The sequence below is a fragment of the Pseudopipra pipra genome, chromosome 27, assembly GCF_036250125.1.
Source record: "Pseudopipra pipra isolate bDixPip1 chromosome 27, bDixPip1.hap1, whole genome shotgun sequence".
Taxonomy (NCBI): domain Eukaryota; kingdom Metazoa; phylum Chordata; class Aves; order Passeriformes; family Pipridae; genus Pseudopipra; species Pseudopipra pipra.
Genome location: NC_087575.1, coordinates 3,537,818 through 3,561,268, shown reverse-complemented (window position 1 = coordinate 3,561,268; position 23,451 = coordinate 3,537,818). Strand labels below are relative to the sequence as shown.

Here is a 23,451-nt window from a genome sequence, read left to right as displayed (position 1 = left end):
GGCAGGGAGGGGGGGAGCAGCTTTGCTGGCTGCAGGTTGCTCTTAAAGACCCTTCAAGAGAGCTGCAACTTTCCCTCCATCACGTCCCTCCTTCCGCCCCTCCGACCTCAAAACCCGCATCCGGGGCTGGGTTGTAGAAGCCAAACAACAAACTGCAATAATCGGGACAATTATTTGGGCACGGGGACAAGAAGGGGTCGGGGAGGGGGAGATGTGCTCCCAGTTGTCTTCAGGAGACAAAATGCTCCAGCTGTAAGAAGCTTTGCATTTAAAACAAGCCTCAGGCAGCATCCTCGGGGCATTAACAGAGGGCTAATTAATGCCTGACTCCCGTGGAGGAGGCAAGGCCAGGTTTGGGAAGCTTTGAGGGCGAGCAGAGGCAGGCCCAGCTCTGCAGAAAGCAGCTCCTGTGGGATCCAGCGTGGGATCAGAGCCCCTGAATCCCACGGGAGGGATGTGGGGTGAGGTGCCCACCCCCAGGCTGGTGCTGCCTTGCTCCAGGCCAGGAACACAGCCCAGGATTCCCAGCCCTCAGTTGCTGGGATTGTGCTTCCCCCGAGGAACATCAGGGGATTTAATATTCTCTCCACTGCTCGGCACAGAAAGGAACAGAGCACTTGGCTTTCACCAGAGCCACTCTGGCTGTGGGAGCAGCTGCCATTCCCTCCCGCCCCCCCCAAAGCACCACCACGTCTCTTTCCAATATTTTAATGAGTCGCTACATCTTAACACTCATAATTATAAAAGAATAAGAATCCATAAAAATATTTTCTTTTCATAATACGCACTTAAAATACTCCAGGGCAAAGTCAACGTGGTTCATTTGGGTGGGTTTTGTTTCTTTTGTTTGCGTTTTGCCCCCTGGCAGAACCCCTTGGCTTGAAGGGGGGGATGTGCTCCCCTGAGGTGTGATTGCTCAATCCCCCCTCCCCAGAACTGCAGTTCCTGTTGCCCAGGTAAATTAAAAACCAGGAGAGAGCGTTTTTTTTTTTTTTTCTGAGTAGGTGGGCAAGGGGGACCAGTCACTGACCCGCAGAGAACTGAAGCACAGCCAATTTCAGTGCACGTCTGAAAGCTCGGGGAGGAGGGGGGCGGGAGGAGGAGGTGGGATCAGGAGGCGGCACAGAGAACGGAGGGAGGGAGGATTTGCATAAATATCATCCATCTTGTGTTGCAAAAAACCCAGATGCTGCTGTGAGCTCTGGAGAGAGGCTTCTGGTTGTAGCCAGCTGCCAAGTGCTACCTGTTGTTGGCACAACTCCGCGCGCGAGCGGCCATGAGAGGAAGGATCAGAGGACGCTGTCACCGGCCCCAGCCACTTCCTCCATCTGCTCTGCAAAATGAAACTGGAAAATAGATAGATATATCTAAAAAAAATCAAAAAAAAAAATCAAAAAAAAAAAAAAGAAGACTAGTGTTGCATGCTTCTGTAGAGCTCTCTTCACATCCCAGGGCTCCAGGGTGGCAGCAGGGCCAGGTCACAGCTCGATCCCCAGGGTTAGCAGTAGGTAGTTCTCTCTTCCCTCCCACTCCTGGCTTAAGGCAGCTTCTGATTCGGCTCTTCTTCCGTTTCCAACACAGGCACTGAGTTCTTGCAGGTAAGAGTGTGGGAACTGCACAGGGGCAGTGGAAAAGGGGAAAAGGATTGGCAGGGAGAGAGAGAGAGAGAGATGGGCACAAACCTCAGCCTCGGGAGACAGACCACTGTCCATTGATTCCCAGGAGAGAGGGAGTAGCAGCAAAAAAAGCATTGAACAGCCAGGCTGGAGGAGAGGAAGAGGACGAGCAGCCGAGCAGGGGCAGACCTCCAGCTTGGAAAGTGAGAGAAGGTGGCACTGTCCAGAAAGGGAAGGTGCCCTCCAGCCTTCCCCTGGCGCGGGGGGACACCCAGCCCGCCGTGGGCACTCGGCCACTTGTGCTCTGGGTTCGACGGCTGTCGGGGGCAGGAGGGCACAGGAGTGGGGGTGAGCTGTCAGTGTCCAGTTTGCAGAGGCTCGTGCTCTCAGAGGTATTCTTGTAGAAAGTGCAGCAGCGTGATTTCGTAGTGCTCTCCTGACTCAGGGCACCGAATACTGTGTCTCTCGTTGGGGTAGATCTGTGCAGGGGCAGACACAGGGCACTCGGTCACTCAGCAGGGACAGAACTCCCTCACATCAGCCCTGCTCCCTCGACCCAGTCTTCATCAGGACAAAGAGGTGCCAGGGCAAGTCTGGAGCACCAACCCCTCCCTCATTGGAGCCCTGTTCCCTCAGCTCAGTCTCCATCAGGACAAAGAGGTGTCAGGGATAGTCTGGAGCACCAGCTCTCCCTCACCTCAACCCTGTTTCCCTCAACTCAATCTCCATCAGGATAAAGAAGTGTCAGGGAAAAGTCTGGAGCATCAACCCCTCCCTCACTGCAGCCACCTCTGCTGCCACCAGCCAAGTGGGACAGCAACAGCTCGTGGAGAAGGAAAGTTCCAGGCCCAGGGCAGCAGCCCTGCCTGCACGTGCCACATCTGGCAGTGATGGAACGGCCACAGTGCCACCTCCCGGCCTCCAACGAGGTGCTGATTGCCACCAACATCACAACAGGATGTGGGAGCACCTGCCCCCACCTCCTCCTGCCCCAGGAACACACACAGCAGAGAACTCTTTCAGGTTTATGGGACCTTCCCACTCCACTCCTGTCCCTCCTACCTGCAGCTGGTAAGGTTTTCCAGCCCGGATTAGCTGCGATACCAGGAAGTTGGTGTGAAAAAAGTGCACATTTTCATCCAAAAAGCCATGGAGGATCAGCAAACGGTTTGGCCTGGAGATGGGGTGAGGAACAGGAGGAGGAACAGGATGAGGACAAGTTTGGGAAACCACCTGAAAGCTCTGCAGAGGGTCTGAGCAAAGAGCTGCCAGCTGGGCAAGCTAAAACTGAGCAAGAGCAGTGCCAGGCCATGGCCATGGGCTTCAACCCCTTCCTGGCAGAGGGGGCTGGCAGTGCCATGGCCCAGCTGCTGCCGACGGCAGCGACCGGCACCGGGACTTAAATGGGATCAGAACCCACCCATTCCTTTGGGATTGAGCAGAGGTGCCAGTGGTGGCACCCAGCAGGACCCAGGGGCAGGTTTTGAGAGGGCACTCACTCGTTGGGAAGCTTTTCCACGTGTAATGCCACAGAGCCAGCCTCGTAGCCCTGCTGGTTGTTCTCCGGGATGTCCATGTACCGCTCGGTGTAGCCGGTGTCGTAGGCCATCCACACTGTGACAGGAGCACCTGCTATGGCAATCTGGCACACAGGGAGACAGGAGACAGCCTCAGTTATCACCTGCTGAAGAGTTCAAGTGTTCCCTGTTTCCCTGAAGAGGCAGGAAAAAGCAGGCTCTGGACTGCCCTGTCGCTCAGAGCGGGATTCTCCTTCAGCCACGTAAAGCCCAGGTTCCTCCTCCTGCTGGTCCCTCTCATAGTCACAACGGGGCAAATTCCTGCACACCAGCACTACAGGCTGCTCCTTTTCAAGGAGGACTTGTGGGATGATGGACTGGGGAAGGGGATTGGGAATAGCACATCAGTTATCTCACTGGATGCCAGGCCAAGCCCTCCGCTGGCAGGCACCGGGGAAGGAGCCCATCCCAGAGCCATCCTCCTCCAGCCCCAGCCAGGTGTGAGCTGGAGCAGGATACAGGACTGCAGCCAGGAGCTAGGCAGTCCCTGGGGAAGGAGCCAACCCCAGTGCCATCCTCCTCCAGCCCCAGCCAGGTGTGAGCTTTATCAGGATCCAAGGCTGTAGCCAGCAGGACTGAGGGACATTTCCACCTGTCCATTCGAAACAAGCCCAAAATCCAACTCCAGGCTGCAGGAGTGACAAAAGCTGTGAGAGCCAAGAGTCCCACAGTGACAATCCCATGTCCAGACTCACCTTGAAGACATTGGGTTTACAGATGAGCCCCATGAGGGACAGGAACCCCCCGTAGGACCAGCCGTGGATGGCGACCCGGCTCAAGTCGATGAACCCGTATTTTTCTGCTACATAATGTAAACCTTCCACCTGGTCCTCTATCTCCACCTGACCCTAAAAGGCAACGAAAGGAGGCCCATGTTAGTGGAATTCCTAAATCTAGAAACCTCACACAAGCAGCCAACACCCTTAGGAAGGACAAATGGTCAGAGATTCATCGGCACAAGCAGGACGTTACCATTTGGTTTTTTAGGGCCCCTTCAAATTTGAGTCCTCGCTGGCACGATCCCCTGCCATCAATCACCACCACAGCATAGCCCAGGGATGCCAACGTGTTCAGCCTCAGGTACTTGATGCCTTTGAAGGAGTTATTCACCAGCTGCACCTGCAGAAGGAGGCAAGAAAGAGTTTCAGAGCTGAGCAGCTGCCTCCCAGTACCTTCCTGTGTCTGCCCCGCTCTGTAGGGTCCTGAGCTGGTAACTGAGCTATCAGAGCCATGGAAATCAAAACAAATGCTGGAAAAATCATCTGAGATTTGAAGCAGAGGTCGGAACACAGGGCTAAACTAAAAGAGAGTGGGTTTAGATTAGGTATTAGGAGGCAGCTCTTTGCCTGTGAGAGTGGAGAGGCCCTGGCACAGGTTGCCCAGAGCTGTGGATATCCCATCCCTGGAAGTGTTCAAGGCCAGGTTGGAGGGGGTTTGGAGCAACCTGGTCTAGTGGAAGGCATCCCTGCCCATGGCAGGGGGTTGGAATGGATGATCTTTAAGATCCCTTCCAACCCAAACCCTTCCATGATTCTATGACAGTGCTCATAAACCACAGTGCAAGTCTTGATGCACGACTGAGCTACAGAGCCCTGGGCAGCAACCCCATCCCTGGCCCAGCAGCTCCCCTGGATCATTACCTGGGGGCCTCCATACACAAAGAGCACCGTGGGATGCTTCTTCCCAGGCTGGACATCGTGAGGTTTGTAGACCATTCCATAGAGCTCAACATCCGACTGAGTGCGGAAGTGAAAGATCTCCGGAGGGACGTAATCCGGGGGACAACCTGCAGCAGGAAGGTGATGGCAGGTTCTGCCTCCCATCCCACCTGAACAAGCTCCTTCTGTTCAAACCTGACCCTGGTCAGGGCTCTTTCAACACCAAACCACACCAAAGCCCCTCTCTGGGAAACACAGAGCCCCCACCTGCCTGCCCAGGGAGATGAAGAAGGGATCCTACAGGAAAAGCTGTTGGGAATTCTCCAACAAGGAACTCTGCCACAACAGCAAGGTGTGGGAGTTAAGAACATGGATGGAAAAAAAGCATTTGCAGGAGGGGTTCAGGTGCTGCTTTGAGCTGTATCTAAACCTTCAAAGCCCACAGTGCAGAATGGAGCAGCCACTGCATCCCAGACACTCGTCCCTTCCCTCTTCAGGCAAATCATGGATAAAAAACCCACCTGGAAGTTGGTTGGACAGGGCTTGGAGCAACTGGTCTAATGGGAGGTGTCCCTGCCCATGGATGAACTTTGAGGTCCCTCCCAACCCAAACCAGTCTGTGATTCCATGGCAAACCCACAGCTCTGAGGGTGTGCAAACCCTGCATCCCTGAGCAGTGTTTTTGCTCCAAGTGTGGAACAGCAACACCTCAAAAGCCCACAGAGCATTTCCTGGGCGAGCTGTCCGTGAGACATCTCCCCCACATGATACCACAACTCCTCTTCCCTTCAGAGTGAAGCCACTCAGGCCAATTCCCTCCCCATCCCTGCTGGAAAAAGAGTCTCTGGCACGGTCTCCAGGACTTACTGGCTGCCTCCATCATGCTGGCCCAGAATTTGGGCTGCTTGTGGAGCGGGTCGTCGTCGGGGCCGCTGAGCTTGTAGATGTGCACACAGGGTGGAGTGCTCACACTGCTGTAGTGGCTGATGAACATGTCAAAGTTCTGGCACGGGAGAGACAAGAGTTAGGGCAATGAGGTCTTGCCCCTCCCGCAGCTCATCTCCTCAGACAGGAGCTCCCACGTCTCCAGCAGCCCCCAGGACTCGTTACTGGTTCGTCTCCAGTTGGGTCCCTGGCAGTCAGAGGGTGAGAATCCAAGGAACAACCAACCTGGCTCATGGAACAGCTGTGGGAGAAGCCTGGAGTGGTGAGTCTCATGATTTCCCCAGGGGACTCGTAGCTGACCACGTAGAGGTGGTGCTCCAACGGGGTGTCCTTCGTGCCTTGGAAGTACACCAGCTTGGTGGCCTCGTTGACCCAGATCTGTGAGGGACAGAGTCAGCTCAGAGCACACACCATGACAGGGTTTTGGGTTGCTCAGGGGGTGTGAGGTGTCAGAGAACACACACACAGCACTCGGAGAACTCCCACAATCCAATGCAGGGACAAAACACAGCCCTGCAGCTTTTATTTTCTTTTTTTTATAAGACTCAAAGCATTTGCTTATTAAAGAGCACAAAAAGCTGGGCTTTGTCCCCCGCTGGTGACATGAGGAAGATGCTTAAATATGGCATCTTACAGACTCATGGAATCATTCAGGTTGGAAAATCCCTCCAGGATCAATGGGTCCAACCATTAACTCAGCACCACCAAAGCAAGTCCCCAAGTGTCACATCCACGTGTTTTTTTTCAACACTTCCTGGGGTGGTGACTCCAGTTCCAGTGCCTGACAACCCTTCCAGTGAAGCTATTTTCCCTGATTTCCAATCTAAACCCTCCCTTGGTACAATGTGAGGCCGTTTCCTCTTGTCCTGTCACTTGTCACCTGGGAGAAGAAACCCCCCACCTGGCTCCAACCTCCTCCCAGAGGATTATAAGGGTACAGGTATATTTTTCCCAGCCATCATGAATTCTCATTTGTGGAAGGACCAGTCCAAGAGCCATCAGCACCAAACTTTAGGACACATTTAAAACAGGTTTTTACTGTCCAGAGAAAGCTAATTCTAAAAACCACCCAGGAACAGAGACAACAGCTTTTAAATACTGCATTGATCCAGCAACAGTGACTGAACTATTTTCCACCTTACAGTTTCCAAATGCTATTTCTGGCTAACCCACAGTTTGAAGACCCCTGTGAACAGCAAAGGGAAAAAAATATCCAGCTCAATTGGCCAGGAAAACCAGGCAGAGCCCTGTGGAGCAACAAATGCATCAAAATAATTGCTGCTAACACAATTTTAGCCATAACACATGCAGGGAAGAGCTGTGGCCAAAATCAACAGCATGTACAGTGAGAATCCACATGGGGAGGGACAGCAGGTTAATTGCAGATTGAGGAAAAGCAGCAGAAACCAAACGCTTGGAGCTGTTGGTCTTTTAAAAAGCGAGAAGTGAAAATCCAGATTAACTGGAAATGAACAGACAAGGTCTTTATTTTGACACAAATCACCTGGGAGCGTTAAAGATCAGACCTGGAGTTAATTCCTGAAGCAAAAAACGAAACTAGGCTTCTACAAGATTAATAAAAATTCATTTCTGGCTGTTCTGCAACCGACAACAGATACAGTTTCTCCATATTCTAAATTGCTTTATATTCCCCAGCTGCCTTCTTCCTAAAGGCTCTGCTGAGGGAGCAGCTGGAGACCAAGAGTTCACTCCGAGTGCCAGGACACATTTCCACATTGCAGGCACTCGTTGGAGTTAAAATGCCTCAGCAAAAGGCAGCAATCCCAGGCTCCTCCACAAAATGGTTCTTTGTTGCTCTTAAACCTCAGACTCGTGTCCTTTTTTATGGCCTGACCCACTCCTGGGATTTTCCCAAGGAGCAATCCAAAGTCTGATTAAAAAGGCAATCGGATCCATGTGCACTGGCCTACAGCACTTCTGGGGGAAGCAGAGGCAGCAATAAAGAGAGGAACAAAATGAAGCCTAAGCAGTTCTAGCAGGTCCCAGGTGGACCAGAGGACTCAGGCCAGGCCTGGGGGCAGACAACACAGAGCTGAAACACTGCAAGGGAATAAAAACATCCCCTACCTTGGATCCATGCCTTGCCAGCACCTCCCACTCCCCACCAGTCAGGGCAACCTCCTCCTTGATGGGACACTTGAAATCGTCTGGAAGGAAGAACAGGAGAATAAATCACTGCCCTCCCTCCCCAAAAGACAACACAGGGCAGTCAGGGAGGGAGCTCCTGCTGCTCCTTACCCTCACTGTGGACATAAGGCTGCACCCAGTCGTGGCTGCCTGGCTTCAGGATGGCTGTCACCCTGTACAGGTGGCAGAAACCTGTCTTGCACTCGTTGGCTCGGATGAAGCAGAGCTCTTCCTCCTCCCCCTCTGGCTGGATGAAGGGGTAGAAGATATCGTGGACCTGCCACACAAGGCGAAAAACCTGTGAGTGATTTGGAGGGAGACAGCAGGGATAAAGCCAGGGGAGGCCATGCTGAACTGCTGGGATTCCCACGGAAAGGAGGGGGGGGTAAAAGCAGGGAAAAGCCATCCCAAGCTCTTCTACTAGCACAAAGGAACTCTGGGCCCCTGTAGAGATCATGTGCTCTGGGCTTCCCATGGCTGCCACCAAAACCAGCACCAGCCTTGCCTCTGATATTTCAGCCACACAAGTTGCTATTCCAACACCTTGGGAATGCCCTGGTGTGAAATTCAGGCCCCTTCATCACTCAGGACCAAAATGCTTAGAGGCTGAAGTTTACTCCCTGCCCCCCATGTCTATCACCTACCTAAATAACTACAACAAATTCCAGGGATTAGGGTTGTTGATGCTTCAAGATGATGTTTAATCTTGTCATAAAACACTCCAAAAAGCACAGCACTGTTACATCTCAAAAAATGTAAATGTAAATGTGCAAAAATGTGCAAAAGTGCCTGTGTTCACCAGAATGTTGGAAGGAATTAAATGAACAGCATCAACTGCAAGGAGATGGCAGGATCCTTGCCTCTTCCAGTGCTGAGTGCAAGGAATTCCTTCTCATGGCTTTATTAAAGCCCTGAATTAACACCAAATCTGGGACTACTGAGTAGCAAAGCTGCTGGAGCCAGGACTAAACTGGACACCCAGGCAACATGAGAATGGTTAACTGAAGGGCAGGAAGGGGCAGCCTGTGTTCTCCTCCCAGCCCCGAGCCTCTTACATTTATCCACACATCAGTGGTTTCTTCATAGATCACAAATGGCTGGACATTTTCTGGCACAGTTTTGGCAAATTCAGCACGCTGCTCCTCGTTTTCTGGGGCTGGAATAAAGAGTGCTGGAGGCAGAAGGATTAGCTGCATCCGCTGCTGAGGTCTGTCTAGGAACATAGCCCAGGCACTGGGGAGAGAAGTTGGAGGTGAATGTCAGCACCACAGAATAGATGGCCCTTTCTAACACTCCCAACATGCATCCCTTTTTTTCCCGCCTCCCCTCGCTGGCAAAAAAGGATTTGGGCATCTGAATGCAAAGCTTTTCTCATCACTGCTGCTTTCTAATCCCTTGGAAGCTTTGCCAACACACACACACAGTGCCAGACAGCTCTGGTATTTCACAGGGGTGTCACTCAGACAAGTGTCTGACAGATTTGCCAGTGCCTGTTCCAAGGGAGCACCTCGAAGAGAGCCCTGCCTCCAGAACACAACTCCTGCCTGGACAGCCCCTCCAGCAGGAAGGTTTGTTTGTGTCCTAGCCCTGAAGTGATTCCTTGGACAGCTCCTCCAGCAGGAAGGTCTGTTTGTGTCCTAGCCCTGAAGTGATTCCTTGGACAGCCCCTCCAGCAGGAAGGTCTGTTTGTGTCCCAGCTCTGAAGTGATTCCTTGGACAGCTCCTCCAGCAGGAAGGTCTGTTTGTGTCCTAGCCCTGAAGTGATTCCTTGGATAGCCCCTCCAGCAGGTGGGGGTTGGTCTCTTTTCCCAGGCAACCATCAGCAAGACAAGAGGGCTGGGTCTGAAGCTGTGTCAGGGGAGGTTTAGGTTGGATATCAGGGAGAATTTCTTTCCAGAGAGGGTGCTCAGCCATTGGAATGGGCTGCCCAGGGAAGGGGTGGATTCTCCATCCCTGGAGGTTTTTAAGAAGAGACTGGATGTGGCATCAGTGCCATGGGCTGGGAACCACAGCGGGGTTGGATCAAGGCTTGGACTTGATGATCTCAGAGGTCCTTTCCAACCCAGCTGATTCTCTGATTCTGTGAAGCTCTGTTTGTGTGCCAGCTTTGAGGTGATCCCTCTCAAAGTGATCCATTTGCTGCACTGACAGGGAAAGGCACAGACCTAAAGCCAAGTGCCAGGTGAAGGAGTCACTCCAGTCTCAGCCTTGTTCCTCTCTGAGTCTCTGGAAGTGGTGCTGCACTGCAGGCTCTCAACATGACAGATGGCAAACCACCACTGCACAGTGAGGCCACCCTGGAGCCTGGAAGTGCATCAAGGGAAGTCTCATCATTAAAGACAGGCTTTGAAAAGAGCCAGTTCTTCCCCAGCACCGCGGATTTCGGGAACTGAGACATTCAGCACATTTAGATAAGCTCTGGTGCAGAACATCACAATCACCTCCGGGATTACCTGCTGGAAAGCTCTCTGAATTTCCTTCCCAGAGCAGAAAATTAATGATGAGTTACAAAATGCCACCTTCAAAGACAGCCAAGTCACCTTAACTTGATCTGCACAGACACCGGTTAGCAGCCGAGCAGGCTTTTGAGGGGGAAAAAATTCAGAGCTTTAAAATCTCAAACCAGTCAGATTGGGGTGAATTCTGTAACTCTTCAGGCAAGGCTGTGCATCCCATTTGGAGCAACAGCCAGTCCCAGAGCAATCCTTCCCCTTGTACACACTATAGAAAGGACATGGCACCACAGAACCTGCCTGTTGTCCTGTGATACATTTGGCTTTGATCACAAACTGGACCAGTGAGCAAAGATAAAACTGCTTCCAGTACATTTCCATTTGCAGGAAAAACATGTTGTAGTTGTGTGAAACATCTTCAACTCAAAAGAATCCCCTAGGACTGCCCACCTAATGAATCCCATTTACCTCTGTGGCTGTGACAAACCCCACAGACTGTCACTCTGCTCTTCCTTTGCTTCACTCCTACTCTTAGGATGTTACAGCACCGAAGAAGCCAAATATTCACGTGCCATTTCTGGCTTTAAAACCAGGCCAGGACTACACTGCAAAGCATGTCGAGGGTCTGCAACCAGAGAAGCCCTTGGGAATGTTAGTTTGGAAGGAAAAGGGACATACTATTTGCCATCCCGGGTCCATCCAGCGCGGGCGATGTACTCCACGGTGGGAAACAACGCAGCGAAGGGTTGCACCAGCTCCTTGTCCTGAGCACACACGATCTGCAGCGAGAGGAAGGGCCAACACCAAATTTATGCTGCTATCAGAGCTCCTCACCTCCTCCTGGGGGAGCCCAGGGAGGTGGGAGAGCACAGAAGTTTAACCACTGGCCTGGTTTAACCAGTAAGGGTCAGGCCGGGAGAAGCAAGGCTTGCTACGAACAGCAGGAAGAGAAGGGGAAAAAAAACAGGCTTCAAAGCAAAATGATTTTGGCATTCAGCCACAGGAAAGGACACAGGCAGGGACTGAAGCCCACGATTAGATCAGGCTGCAGCCCTCCTGCTTAACGTGGAGAATGTGGAGCACCAGGATAACCCCACTTCCCACTTCCCTCCCTGCTCCCAGCTGAATCTCCACCAGAGTATTTTCAAGTCTTTCTGTTCCTTGGATAAACACATTAGAGAACCAGGTGTTACTAGAGGATTAAAAAAACCAGACTAACACTATCTAGGATCTCTTAGTGACCTTGCTTTAAGTCTAAGGAGCTTCAGAAACAGTCAACCCTCCTGTGCAATGTCCCATCACGAGTTGTCATCACTTACCTTTCCCTTGCTGTCTGTTTTAAATTCTGCCAGTTTTAATGTAATCTTGGGGTTTTTGCTGCCTGCAGAGAAGTGAAAAAAAAAACAAACACCAAGATGATCAACCTGAACACTCCATGATTATACAAAACACAGCTTCTAGAGAGGAACTGCCCCTGGTCCTGCTGAAATGGGGGGGTGTGAATGTACAAATATCAAATATGTAAGTGAGCAAACACCACTGGCATCACAGAGTCATTATGGGAATGGGAACAGTTTGCTTTGCCTTGCTGTGCACGTTCTCAGAAGAGTGAGGAAAGATGGGATTCCAAATGTATTCCAGGGCTTGCCACCAGACACATCCCATTTCCTCAGCACTCCTTTCATTTAGGCCCAGCTTTAAATCCCAGTCCTTTCTTGCTGTAGGTTTCGGCCTCAGAGACTCAATTAGGCCTCAACATTTACAACCAGTTTTTACACAAGGCCCCAGATTAATCATGCAGAGTTTACAGCACCAATTCCACGGCTGCTGCCAGTGGGAGTCAAGAGCTGCATCAGGTGTTTCCCTCACCTGTCCTGGGGTATCGATAGGAGTCTGTTTTTCTCTCCTCCAAGGCAGGTGAAGGAACGTGAATTATCTCCACCTCTGACTCATCCACTTCCTCATACAAGATCCGCAGTGTTTTCAAGTCCTCTGGACCTGGGACAAAGAGCAAGAATGTTCCCCACAGTGTTTTCCAGCTGTTTCTGGCTTGCCTGGAGCCCTGGTGCAGAGGGAACTCCTGTAGAGCCACAGCTCTCAGTGACTCCTCTGAGCACCATTATAATCCCCTCAGTGTCTCATTCCCTCAGTCCAGAAAGGGCTCAAACCCAGGCCAAAGGAAACCTGTGCTCAAAATATCATTCCTAGCAGGAGGCAGCAGTCCCAGGGTGGGGATTGGATGAGCAGAACACGGACTGACCTTCTGTGGAAGCTGTGGGACACCACCAATAGCCCGTGAACCGATCAAACTCCTCCTGAATGACAAAAGTGGCTACACCAGCAGACTTGGGGTCATCAAGAACATTGGATAAGCCTGGAGGGAAAAACAGGAGACATTTACATCTACATTTACATTTACAAAACAGATGCATTTACATCTCCTTGGAAAAAGATGACCCAAAGGAAGAATAGACTCAATAAGCCATAAATTCTTTCCAGGCTGCATTTCTCAGAAGGAATTTGCTTTTGGACCTGGCAGGAAGCAGCAGTTACCTTTATGGCAGTATGTCATCCTCTTCTCCTCACCAGTCTCGATGTTTGCCACCCACAGATCATTGTTGTTGATGAATGAAAAGAAGGCTGGGTCAGCAGGGCAGATTTTGGGATCCATCCGTGGCCCCGTGCACTGAGTCTTGATCTCCAGAGGCTTCATTGGAGACACCTGCAGCAACAGACACAGCACAGCCCATGGAGTGATGGCAAACACAGCCCTGACAGGACACAGGAGAAACCACCAGAACCAAACAGATGCTGATGTGAAAGATGTGGACCTGTTAGAGCAGGGCCAGAGGAGGCCACAGAGATGCTCTGAGGGCTGGAGCCCCTCTGCTCTGCAGCCGGGCTGGGAGAGCTGGGATTGTTCAGCCTGGAGAAGAGAAGGATCCAGGGAGATCTTAGAGCCCTTTCCAGGGCCTAAAGGGGCTCCAGGAGAGCTGGAGAGGGACTTAGGACAAGGGATGGAGGGACAGGACAAGAGGGAATGGCTTCCCACTGCCAGAGGGCAGGGACAGATGGGATATCACCTGGGAGGGTGGGGAGGCCCTGGCACAGGTTGGGCAGAGGAGCTGTGGCTGCCCCTGGATCCCTGGAAGTGTCCAAGGTCAGGTTGGACAGGGCTTGGAGCAATCTGGGCTAGTGGGAGGTGTCCCTACCCGTGGCAGGGGGCTGGAATGGGATGAGTTTCAAGGCCCTATCCAACCTAATCCAGTCTGTGATTCCATGTGGAGCCATCTCCAACCCAAAGCATGAAGTCCCTTCCAGGTGACATTCCCAGAATCCCCAGCAGACTCACCATGAATCCATTCTTGCCCCCATCTCGACAGTGAAAGAGGCTGTTGCTGGCCTGGAAGAGGAACAGGCCACTCTCACTGTGGAAATCATAAGATGTTATCCCAAAGACCCCGAGCCGCTTGCGTTCCCTCAGGAGTTCCTCCTCTCTGGAATACATCCCGTGGTGGGGGGTTGCCTAGAATTGAAGGGAAGGAAAAATCTGAAAGAATCTGCAAGGAGAGAAACTTCCACAGAACAGGAACCCTCCAAGACTGGCCAAAACACATCACATCAGCCCAAACCAGGCAGCAGTTTCACTGTCCAGGTCCACAATTCCTGTACTCCAGGTGAGGGGTCCAGGAGGTCTAAACCACCCCCACCCCCCAAATTTCCCTCCACAGGAGAGATGAACTCTGAATCCCTCATTTCTGCAGCTGGCACTTCAGCATGAACTGAGAAGAGCTGCACTTGCTCTGCTTATGCAAATCAGATGTAACCAATTAACTTAATGACGTTATCTGCAGCCTTCACAAACAGTTTCCATGTCAGACACTGCAAACAAAAGCTCTTCCGGGGATCTTGAATTTCCCTGAGGAGGACCAGCAGCCCAAACAAGGTCAAGACAGCTAAATCCTTTTCCACCAGGAACCTTTTTAGCAGGGAAGAAAGAGCAGCCCCAGCACTCTCTGCAGCAGTGTTTTTAGTGACACAAGGACATTAAGACACCGAAATGAGGGAGGAGAAAATTTCCGACTCACAACGGAGTGTAGGGCAAAAGCAGCAATTTCAACTCAACTTTCCCAACTTTTTAAAAGCAGGAGGGATGACAGACACCAGACAGATGCACCCACCACAGCAGCCCCACAGCAACACCCAGTTTTCCCCAAGCACTGGCAACCCAGGCTCTTCCTCACAATTCCACTCACCTGAAAGTGGTCCAGCATCTGCTTCCAGGACAGGAGCAGCAAGGCCTCCTTCCGTACCTTTTTGGGAATCTCTGAGTAAAGAAGGGAATTCTCTCTGCTACCATATGGCATTCCTATGAGGAGGGCAAGAGCATCATCCTGCTTTAGATTAGTTAGCCAGGACAAAGAGCACCCAGAGCAAATTGAAACAAAAGTCTGGTAACAGAGGGGTTGGGGCTGCCCAGAGGCTTTTACCCCCGTTCATTGCCAAGCAGCTCCCAGTTCAATCCCAGAATAACATCTGAACTATTTAAATTTAGATATTCATGCACTTGGAATTTTCCCTGAGCGAGATTTAACACTAACCAACCTCCACAGAAATTATTAGGGCCGACTTTCCCCTCTGTGTCTGTCCAGATCCACTCAAAAAAAAAGCACCACTCCCTAAATGGGTGACTCAACATCCCTCTCCACGTTTCTCATCCTGGAATTTGCTACAGGGACCTCACTCAGGCCAAGGCAGCAGCTTGGAAGAGAGGAAGAAAAAGCTTGGAAGCTCTGGAGAGCCCATTCAAATGTGAAACAGTACCCTACAGAGTCAAAAGACCTTGTCATTTTACATAAGCCTTTGACTGTGGTTATCAAATAAGCTCCTGGCCTTCATCCAACTCCCCAAACGTCTGTAAAATATCCTGACACACGGTTTTGGCAGTTTCAACAAAAACAAAGACCATGAACTTGCCCCTCTACGTCTGGTGCAGAGACTTCCCTGGATCAGAAATTCACCCAGGGATCTGTGCCCTGCTGCTGCCTACACGGCACATGTTCTGGGCAGAGCAGAGAGATTTCGGAGCTGGCTGACCCAGCAGTGCAGTTCCTTCAAATTAAAACTGAAATATTAATAAGTGCTCGGGCAGCAAAGCAATATGTGAGGATCTAATCCTCAGAGATCCAGGAACACCAAAGTGCTGAGCATGTGGTGTTTAACATAAGCAGCATCTGCCATGAGACAACACGAAACTCCGCGGGGAGGGCCCAGGGATGATTTAAGATGGTCAAACAGGAGAACTGCACAGGGGAACAAATGACTTTATACACACGTGTTTGACACTCAAGCAACTGTGACCTGGACTTCCCTTCTCCTTATATTAGAAAACTTTCTCCAATGACCTCAGGCTGACTACAATCAATTGGCATTTACAAGAAAAACACTGCCTTCTTCCTCCAAAAGGCTTTGCTTCCAAGTGAAGAAAAGTGTTCAATCCCACAGAAAAGTTCTTCAGGAGTCCCCATCCCACTCCCCAGCACACAGTCACTGACAGTGTTCATGTAAGAACTTTAAAATGGTTTTTTAATGCTGGGGCAGTGACAGCACACTGAGTGAAACACTTAGGAACTTATAGGCTGCCCAGAAAAGCTGTGGCTGCCCCATCCCTGGAGGTATCCAAGACATGGTTGGAGCAACCTGGGATAGTGGGAGGTGTCCCTGCCCATGGCAGGGAGTGGAATTGGATGAGCTTTAAGGTCCCTTCCAACCCAAACTATTCTGGGATTCTCTGATGTGCTGAAATGGCTTCTGAGTACTTCCCAGCACACATCAAAAGATGCTCATTATGGCAAAAGAATCAGCATTTCCCCTTTGTTGGGAGCAGCTGAGAAGGGATTACCTGGCTGATACTGATCTTAAGTGATGGCTCAATCTGTTCTATGCCCTCCACAATTCCTTAAGGAAGGGAACACTGAAAAGACACTCATGTATCCTCATTCCTGGTTCTGGCTCCTGGAACAGTCACACCCTGGCAGAACACCAGTAGCTGGTTTGGTTGCCATTTCATACAACAGAACATTAAAAAAAAAAAGTTTAAAATTAGCCACTTAGATCTTTAGTCATCTAGATGAAAAGCAGTAACAAAGTGAACCTGAAATACATTCAGCTTTAAATCAAGCCTCACTGTCCACACTCAACAAGAAAAATATGCCAACTCTGGATACTGCCCTTCAGAGCAGCACTTGTGTCCCAAGAATTTATGAGGAACACAAATCAAGTCACTGGCACACAGGAGCTGCTTAATGGCAAAACAAATCTGTCCCTCAAAACCAGCATCCAATGTCCTACAGTGACCTACACTCAAAACCTGGAAAAATAGGAAAAAAACCAGCAGGGTCACTCCAGGGAAGCAGTTGCACATCAGGCAATTTCTTTACTGGCCCAGTAATGATCAGCTCATGCCCCAAAGCACAACAAACTCTTTATAGTCTATAAAGCTTCCCATGTTACCAACCACAAAATTATCCAGTTACTAAAACCTGTCACTAATTACATTGTGGCTCCAGCTGTAACGAGGGACCTGTACAACACATTCTGCTTTCCACCCTACTGTAAGGAAAGGGAGATTTCCCTGCAAATGCCAGTAATAGCTCATTCCCAGCTAATTTTTTTCCCCTAGTCTTGAAAGCATTCTACCTTGATGGTGCTTAATAAAGCAGGAGACACCACCACCCTGCCATTAATACGTTACAACATGTAATTAGTAAATTACTGACAGCGAATTTCTTGGAAAGTCAGTCTGGTTAATGAAGCAAGGAAATCCCATTTCTCCCAAGCTAGACAGGCAGGAGATAAGCCCTGAGTCTGAGGAACATCCTTTCTCCTGCCCCATCCCCTGGGTGCCCAAGGACACAGCAAGGCAGGCTGGCCAAGCCAACACTCCCCATGTCACAGCCCAAAGCTGGTGTGGGATCAGGGAGGGCTCTGCTCTGGGATAGATCCTGCAAACCTCCAGTTACTTAATCTCATTTCATAAAGGGGGATCCCTCCCACCCTTTCCCTCACCTGTTTAGCTTGGAAGTGCTCCCAGCCCACATTCCCAGCTCCTGGCACAGTGGCTTACCCAGGTAATAGAGGCGATGCGAGTGCGGGCTGGACTCCTCCGTTTTCCGGACAAACTGGAAATCGTGGGGAGCTTTGTTCACTATCATGCCCGAGTACTTCCTGCTGCTGTGGATTATGTCACGCAGCCCATCCCAAGAATGCTTCTGCACCTGGAATTGGGAAGGCACATCCTCCATCTCGACCACTTCGGAGCTGTCCGACAGCGTGTCCACCGCAGTCATCCTCGTTTCCCCTTCAGAGCTGGGCAAAAAACTGAGGGAGGAGGAGTTGAGGGAGAGAATTAAGCCTTAAAAATCAAGCAGGCACTCCTAAACTGCAGATCCTAGGATTCTCTGCACTCCAAGACTGCATTTTAAACACACTGAAAGGAGAAGTCCGTCTCCCATCCCAGGTGTAGCCCTGTAAATGGAGATATCCACCTCATAAAACTCCCTCTCCACTCCCAGGACTGGGTCTAGAAATGAGCACAAGCAGCAGATCCTGGTGCAGAAAACAATCAGCTTGACTCAAAGGAAAACCACTCCAGGAATTCAGATGGATAAGTCATCAAAGCCATGACCTATCATAAAGGCACATAAACTCTTGCCCTGTGAGACCACAGGAGTGAAGGCCCCTTCCTGTCCCAAAGGAAAACCTGCTCATCACCTGAGGAGAGGGACTGAAACCCAAGCACAGCTACTCACTTACCTGAGGAGATACTGAGGCCAGGAATGAAGGAGGAGAGGTGGGAAAAAAGGAAGAAAACAGCACAGTTGGTTTCCTAACAGAGAGAAGAAGGCAGCAGGACCAGACCCTGGCTGTATCCTGAAAAACGTGGCACACATTCCTCAGACACTTCCAAGCTGGCAGGTATTGAGGGAGAGGACAGAAACCACCTCCACAGTAACACAAATGTTAATTTGAGGTGAGGTGGACCCACAGACTTGCCCAAGGTCAGTGATGTCATCTGCTGCTAAGCAGGAATGAGCCCAGGACTAGGGAAACCAGTTTTTGATGCCCCATTTGAGAAGCAGGATGTCCCTCCATGAGGACATTTCAGCTGCTTTGGGGGCACCTGGAAGAATGTCACAAAGAATTTCAGAAGAACTTCAGTTTGCTGAACAAAATCAGGGTGGAGAAATTTGCTCCAGGGAGACAGAATCAAGGCAGGAAAACAGGGACTAAAGATTACATCAAAAAAAAAAAAAAAAGGCCTTTTCTTCAGCAGACTCAAGATTTAAATTTCCAAATGAGATGCTTTTGAATGCTGCCTCTCTTTGAGGCTGCACTGACAGGAGAACAACTTCTGAGGTGCAGCTGTCACAGGTAAGGATTAAGGAAGAATCACACAGAACCCAAATCTCAAACACTCCAGCTTCAGGATGATGCACAATGAATTCTTTTCCAGGAGAGAACCAAGGGAAGGGAGCAGGATGGTGATTTCTGCCACCACAAGAACACACTCTGCCCACTTTCTACCGTGAGCATTTTTCAGGAGAACCCTGAATGTTCCTTGAGGATTGGTGAGAGACTATTTGTAGTGACAGGACAAGGGGGAATGGCTTCAAACTGACAGAGAGCAGGTATAGATCAGAGATTAGGAAGGAATTCCTCCCTGGGAGGGTGGGGGGGCCCTGGCACAGGTTGCCCAGGGAAGCTGTGGCTGCCCCATCCCTGGAAGTGTCCAAGGTCAGGTTGGAGCACCCTGGGCTAGTGGAAGGTGTCCCTGCCCATGGCAGGGGGTGGAACTGGATGGGCTTTAAGGCCCCTTCCAACCCAAACCACTCCATGATTCCCCACAGCTTTCACCCTCTAACACTCTCCAAAAGGAACTTCTCACCTAGTTTGAGGTTTTATGCAATTACAGCAGGAGATGAGCAAAGCTACACCCCAGTGCATCAGGACTTCCTTAAACTCCAGGCACATTTGCAGCACCAGGGCTGCAAATATAACATCCCCACCAACTGCAAGTCCCCAAATGGTACAAAATGTGCGAATAGTAACACGAGAACAAGCTCCCAAAATAAATCTGTAGGTACTCCTGGTACCCACTGCCCAGCAGCAAACCCACAGCTTGAAAACAGCCACAGAGGAGTATTTTCCAATCAAAGCCAGGCAGGAAGCCCGAGTGAAACCACAAAAGAGAACGTGACGGGATGTTCTAAGGCTGTGAGTGTGTCTGTGGCCTCTGCCTGCATCCAGGGCCTCCACTGCAGCAGCTGGGATCACATCTGAAGGCAGAAGTGTGGCCTGTCAGACAGGGAGACCACTAGAATCCATCTAGAATCCATGAACTGGGTGCAATTCTCCCAACCCAATCCCACTGCAGGTCAATTCAGTCACTTAAAATAATCTGGCTTTGGCTCAAGGTGCTGGACCCTTGGGTTGCTCTCACCAGGCTGATGAATCCCTCTTACTCAGCCAGGCTGACTCCTCACAAGGGAAAGTTTAGCCTTTAAGGGCTAAAACCAGTCCACAAATGTGAGATTGGTCACTGTCCCAAATTGATCTGGAGCCTGGAGCCCCTTCCAGCCTGTAGTGCCATGATTTTATGGTGTGAACAGCACAACTCTAAGCTTGGGACTGTCCTCATCCTGGAGATTTGGACAACAGGACAGGGTGGAGTAGTGGGATAAGCAAAGCAGCCACCAGACAAAGTGAGGTGGAAGTGTTGGGAATTGCCACTGGCACAGCTGGAGCCTGGTGGAGTCCCATAAAATCACAGGATCATGGAATGGTTTGGGACTGGAAGGGACCTTAAAGATCATTTAGTTCCAAGTCCCTGACATGGGCAGGGGCACCTTCCACTGGAAGGGAAAAAAAAAAACCAACTAAAATTTAGGTCCTGACATAATACAGAGTAAAAAGAAACTCCGGGAAAAAACGTAGCAGGTGTTTGGCAACACTGTACACGTAAGTAAACAAGGAAAAGGAGTGATTTATCTCAGGGTGAGTTTGGGGATTACATTATTCAAAGGTGAGCTGGATCAAGACACCAGGCAGCAACAGCACATCTGAGATTTGCATCTTGCTGGAAACCCCCTGTCCCTCGTGCTGAGGCAAGGGTTTAGATGATTTGGGGTTGTTGCAGGAACACTGCTCTCCCCACTCCCAAAAACACGGAGTTGCCCCTTGGAGGTCCTTTAAAATAATGCCCTTTGTGCCCTGCCAGTGAGAGGGATGAGACATCCAAGCCCTCCTTCAGGGGGAGGTGTTAGACTGGAGGGAACAGGCAAGCACAGGTGGGAAATCAGCACAAGGAAAAACTGTCAAGCTTGGGATTGGGAGTCAGCGAAACAATTTATTGTCCTGAGTCACTTCCTGAGTCACAGATCCTGACACAGAGCTCCCTGGGCAGGGCTGGGGTTTTTCAGAAGCCTCATTCCCTCCAGGGGTGATCACTGCTCTGTCCCACAGCACCATAAAGGCCCTGGGAGGGACTTGGACACGTACCTTCTCCAACTTCCTGCAGTCTCGTTTTCCAGACGAACCCTCTTTATCTTCTGCATTAACTACTCAGAGAGCTGGGCAGGACAGGAAACTGGGAAGGAAGAGGGAAAAGGGAAATTTCATACAACTGCTGTAGAAAAGCATCCTCCATAGGTCACATTTCCAGCTGAGCACAAATAAATCCTTGGGTTTCAATCCTTGGCCCAAACCTGTTCTGCCAGCACACACTGGATATGAACAGCACTGATAAACCTGAGACTTCTTCACCTGAACTCTGGGCCTGTGCCTCTTTATTTCCTAGAAAATCCTTCTGAAAATCCAAGAATCCTCAGTGCTGAGCCTTTCTGTCATTCCCTTCCCAAAATCCTGACATTCTTGCAAGTAAACGGAGAAAACAGATGTCTGGTCCATCCACTGAGAGGCAAAAGTCAAACAAAGGACACACCAGAAGGAGCCAGCCAGAGGGTCACAGTCCCACCTGGGACATAAAAAACACATTTATCTTCCAAGCCTGACTGCAGCCTCCCTCTGCCTCAGCCTGCTGCCACAGGGAGCCCCAGCCCACCACACAAATCTGTTTTCCAGGAGCTTAAAAAGGTGCTTCGCTGTGGTGAAGTACAAAGATCTTTAGCTCTGAATCACAGACACACTCAAGACCTGCCACTGCCCTTTGTTGAGGCTCCTGCTCTCCCAAAAGAGCCATTTCTCCACCAAAACCGCACTCACAGGGGATCAGGAGAGACAAAGCATCACAAAGAAACTCCTAAACCGCAGAGGAGAACAGAGAGGGAGGAAGCAGCAGCAGCATCCAGTAATTTAAGGGCAATTTTTGATGCAGGCATGAAGGGCAGCGGGAGGGATGCTCAGGAATGCTGAGTAACCTGGTCTGATCTCACAGCTGACCCTGCCTTGAGCAGGGGGTTGGACCAGAGACTTCCCAAGGTCCTTCCAGTCTCAGCTATTCCCTGATTTTAATGATTCGGGGCAACATCTTAACCCTCATCCTGCCCGGCCCAGCTCACACCTTTCAGGCAGCGAGGGAACAATAACACCCCGAACCCGGAGGGAGGAACAAACTGAACCAAACAGACACGGAGGGATCAGAAATCTGTGAATCACAACCCTCCTTTGCCAGCGAGACCCCGAGGGGCCCGTGGTGCATCCGGGGAGAGCCAAAGGATCACAGTCACCTACAGGAGCCCTTAGAGACGCGACCGGGAGCTTAGAGACCTCCTCCTCCAGAAATTAAAGCAGCCGAGGGTGGGGATAAAGCGCCGGAGGGTTTCTCCAGGGAGGGACGGAGCTCTGGCAGAGGCTGCGTCCCTCTGCAGCTCTTCTTCCCTCGGAGGGGAGCTCGGAGGGAGCTCTGCCCTTGGTGCAGAGGGAAGGCCGGGACACGGGAGAGCAGGAGAGGGGGGAGCCCAGGGGATGGAGCATCCCCGTCCCCTCCCCAGCTCTTTTCCCGAGGAAAACGAGGAGCTGGCAGCTCCTCACCTGCCCGGGCAGGGACTCACCCACACTCACCCACACTCACACACACACAGACCCAAGGGCAGGAGGTCCCATTCCATCACTCCATCCCCGCGTGGGATACTGAGGGGGGGCCGAACTGCCAGCGACCCCCCAAGTGCCAGGCCTGGGGGGGCGCGGGGGGCACCTGAGTGAGCCAAACCTCCCCGCCCGGGGGCAAGGGGAGGCCGCCCCCAACCCTCGAGGGGAAGATACAGCCAAACACCCCCCTCGCCCCCTCAGGCACCCCCAGCCCAGGGCGGGGGGGGGACGCGGCCCACGGAGGGGGCAAACCCTCCCTGCCCGCCTCAGCGCCCCCCGCCCTCACAGCGATAACCCCACCGAGCGGGGACCGCCCGCCCCACCCTCACCCCCGCGGCCCCCTCAGCCCCCTCCTCGCTCACTCACCGCGGGGCGCGGCGACCTCCCCGTGGCGGGCGGGCTGAGGGGGGCGCGGGGGGGCGGCTGCAGTTGCGGGAGGGAGGGCGGGCGGGGGAGGGAGGAAGGAAGGAGGGGGCGGCGGCGGGTCCGTCAGTGCCGCTCCATGTCCCCGGCGCGGGGCAGCCCCGGAAAAACGGGGGCGCGGGGGCGGCGGCGGCGGCCACGGCGCGACCCTTCACCCGGCGGCGGAAATGGCGGGAGCGCGCGCGGGAGGGAGGGAGGGAGGCGGGAGCGCGCCCGGGATGGGCGGGATGGGACGAGATGGGAGGAACCAATTGCGTGCGTGAGGGAAGGGAAGGGAGGGGACGGCGGAGCTATTTACGGAATGACACGCGAGGTTGGGAAAGACCTCTGAGGCCGTCGAGCCTAGCCTATGGTCCGACACCACTAGAGCAGGGCGATAAGTCTTGTCCTTAAGCAACTCCGGGGACGGTGAGTCCACCGCCTCTCCGGGCAGCCCATTACAGTGACGAAAATTCTCCACAGTGAGAATTAAGGCTGACAGAGGGGGGGGGGGGGCAAAAAAGCACGGAGGGAAGATTCGTCC

At 51.8% G+C, this 23,451-nt stretch overlaps 1 protein-coding gene across 3 annotated transcripts; it reads right to left on the bottom strand.

The window, feature by feature from the left end:
- Positions 1-692: 692 nt before the first annotated feature.
- On the bottom strand, positions 693-23,103 carry DPP9 (dipeptidyl peptidase 9). 3 transcript variants are annotated; one of them, XR_010425395.1, is made up of 22 exons: positions 22,872-23,103; positions 20,958-21,045; positions 17,524-17,777; positions 14,654-14,766; positions 13,750-13,923; positions 12,951-13,119; positions 12,658-12,771; positions 12,267-12,395; positions 11,717-11,778; positions 11,076-11,176; positions 9,000-9,177; positions 8,056-8,221; positions 7,885-7,964; positions 6,022-6,174; positions 5,719-5,854; positions 4,834-4,979; positions 4,166-4,312; positions 3,889-4,041; positions 3,116-3,258; positions 2,679-2,790; positions 1,683-2,095; positions 693-1,367 (listed from the first exon to the last, which is right to left on the bottom strand). XR_010425395.1 is itself a non-coding variant. In XM_064637400.1 (21 exons), exons 2-21 carry the CDS (start codon positions 21,011-21,013, stop codon positions 2,003-2,005), a joined length of 2,679 nt encoding a protein of 892 aa, XP_064493470.1. In that variant the 5' UTR covers positions 21,014-21,045; positions 22,872-23,103; the 3' UTR covers positions 1,375-2,002. The 3 variants fall into 3 exon arrangements, 2 of the variants coding, with proteins under 2 accessions (XP_064493470.1, XP_064493471.1); XM_064637400.1 differs by lacking the exon at positions 693-1,367 and having other exon boundaries at positions 1,375-2,095; XM_064637401.1 differs by lacking the exons at positions 693-1,367; positions 20,958-21,045 and having other exon boundaries at positions 1,375-2,095.
- Between the last annotated feature and the right edge of the window lie 348 nt (positions 23,104-23,451).

Coding starts and splice junctions, on each gene's coding strand:
- DPP9 (XM_064637400.1), bottom strand. CDS start 21,013: ATGCAGAAGATAAAGAGGGTTCGTCTGGAAAACGAGACTGCAGGAAGT. Junction 17,778..20,957: donor ACTGCAGGAAGTTGGAGAAG/GTACGTGTCCAA, acceptor CTCCTCCCTCAG/TTTTTTGCCCAGCTCTGAAG. Junction 13,120..13,749: donor GGGGCAAGAATGGATTCATG/GTGAGTCTGCTG, acceptor CTGTTGCTGCAG/GTGTCTCCAATGAAGCCTCT.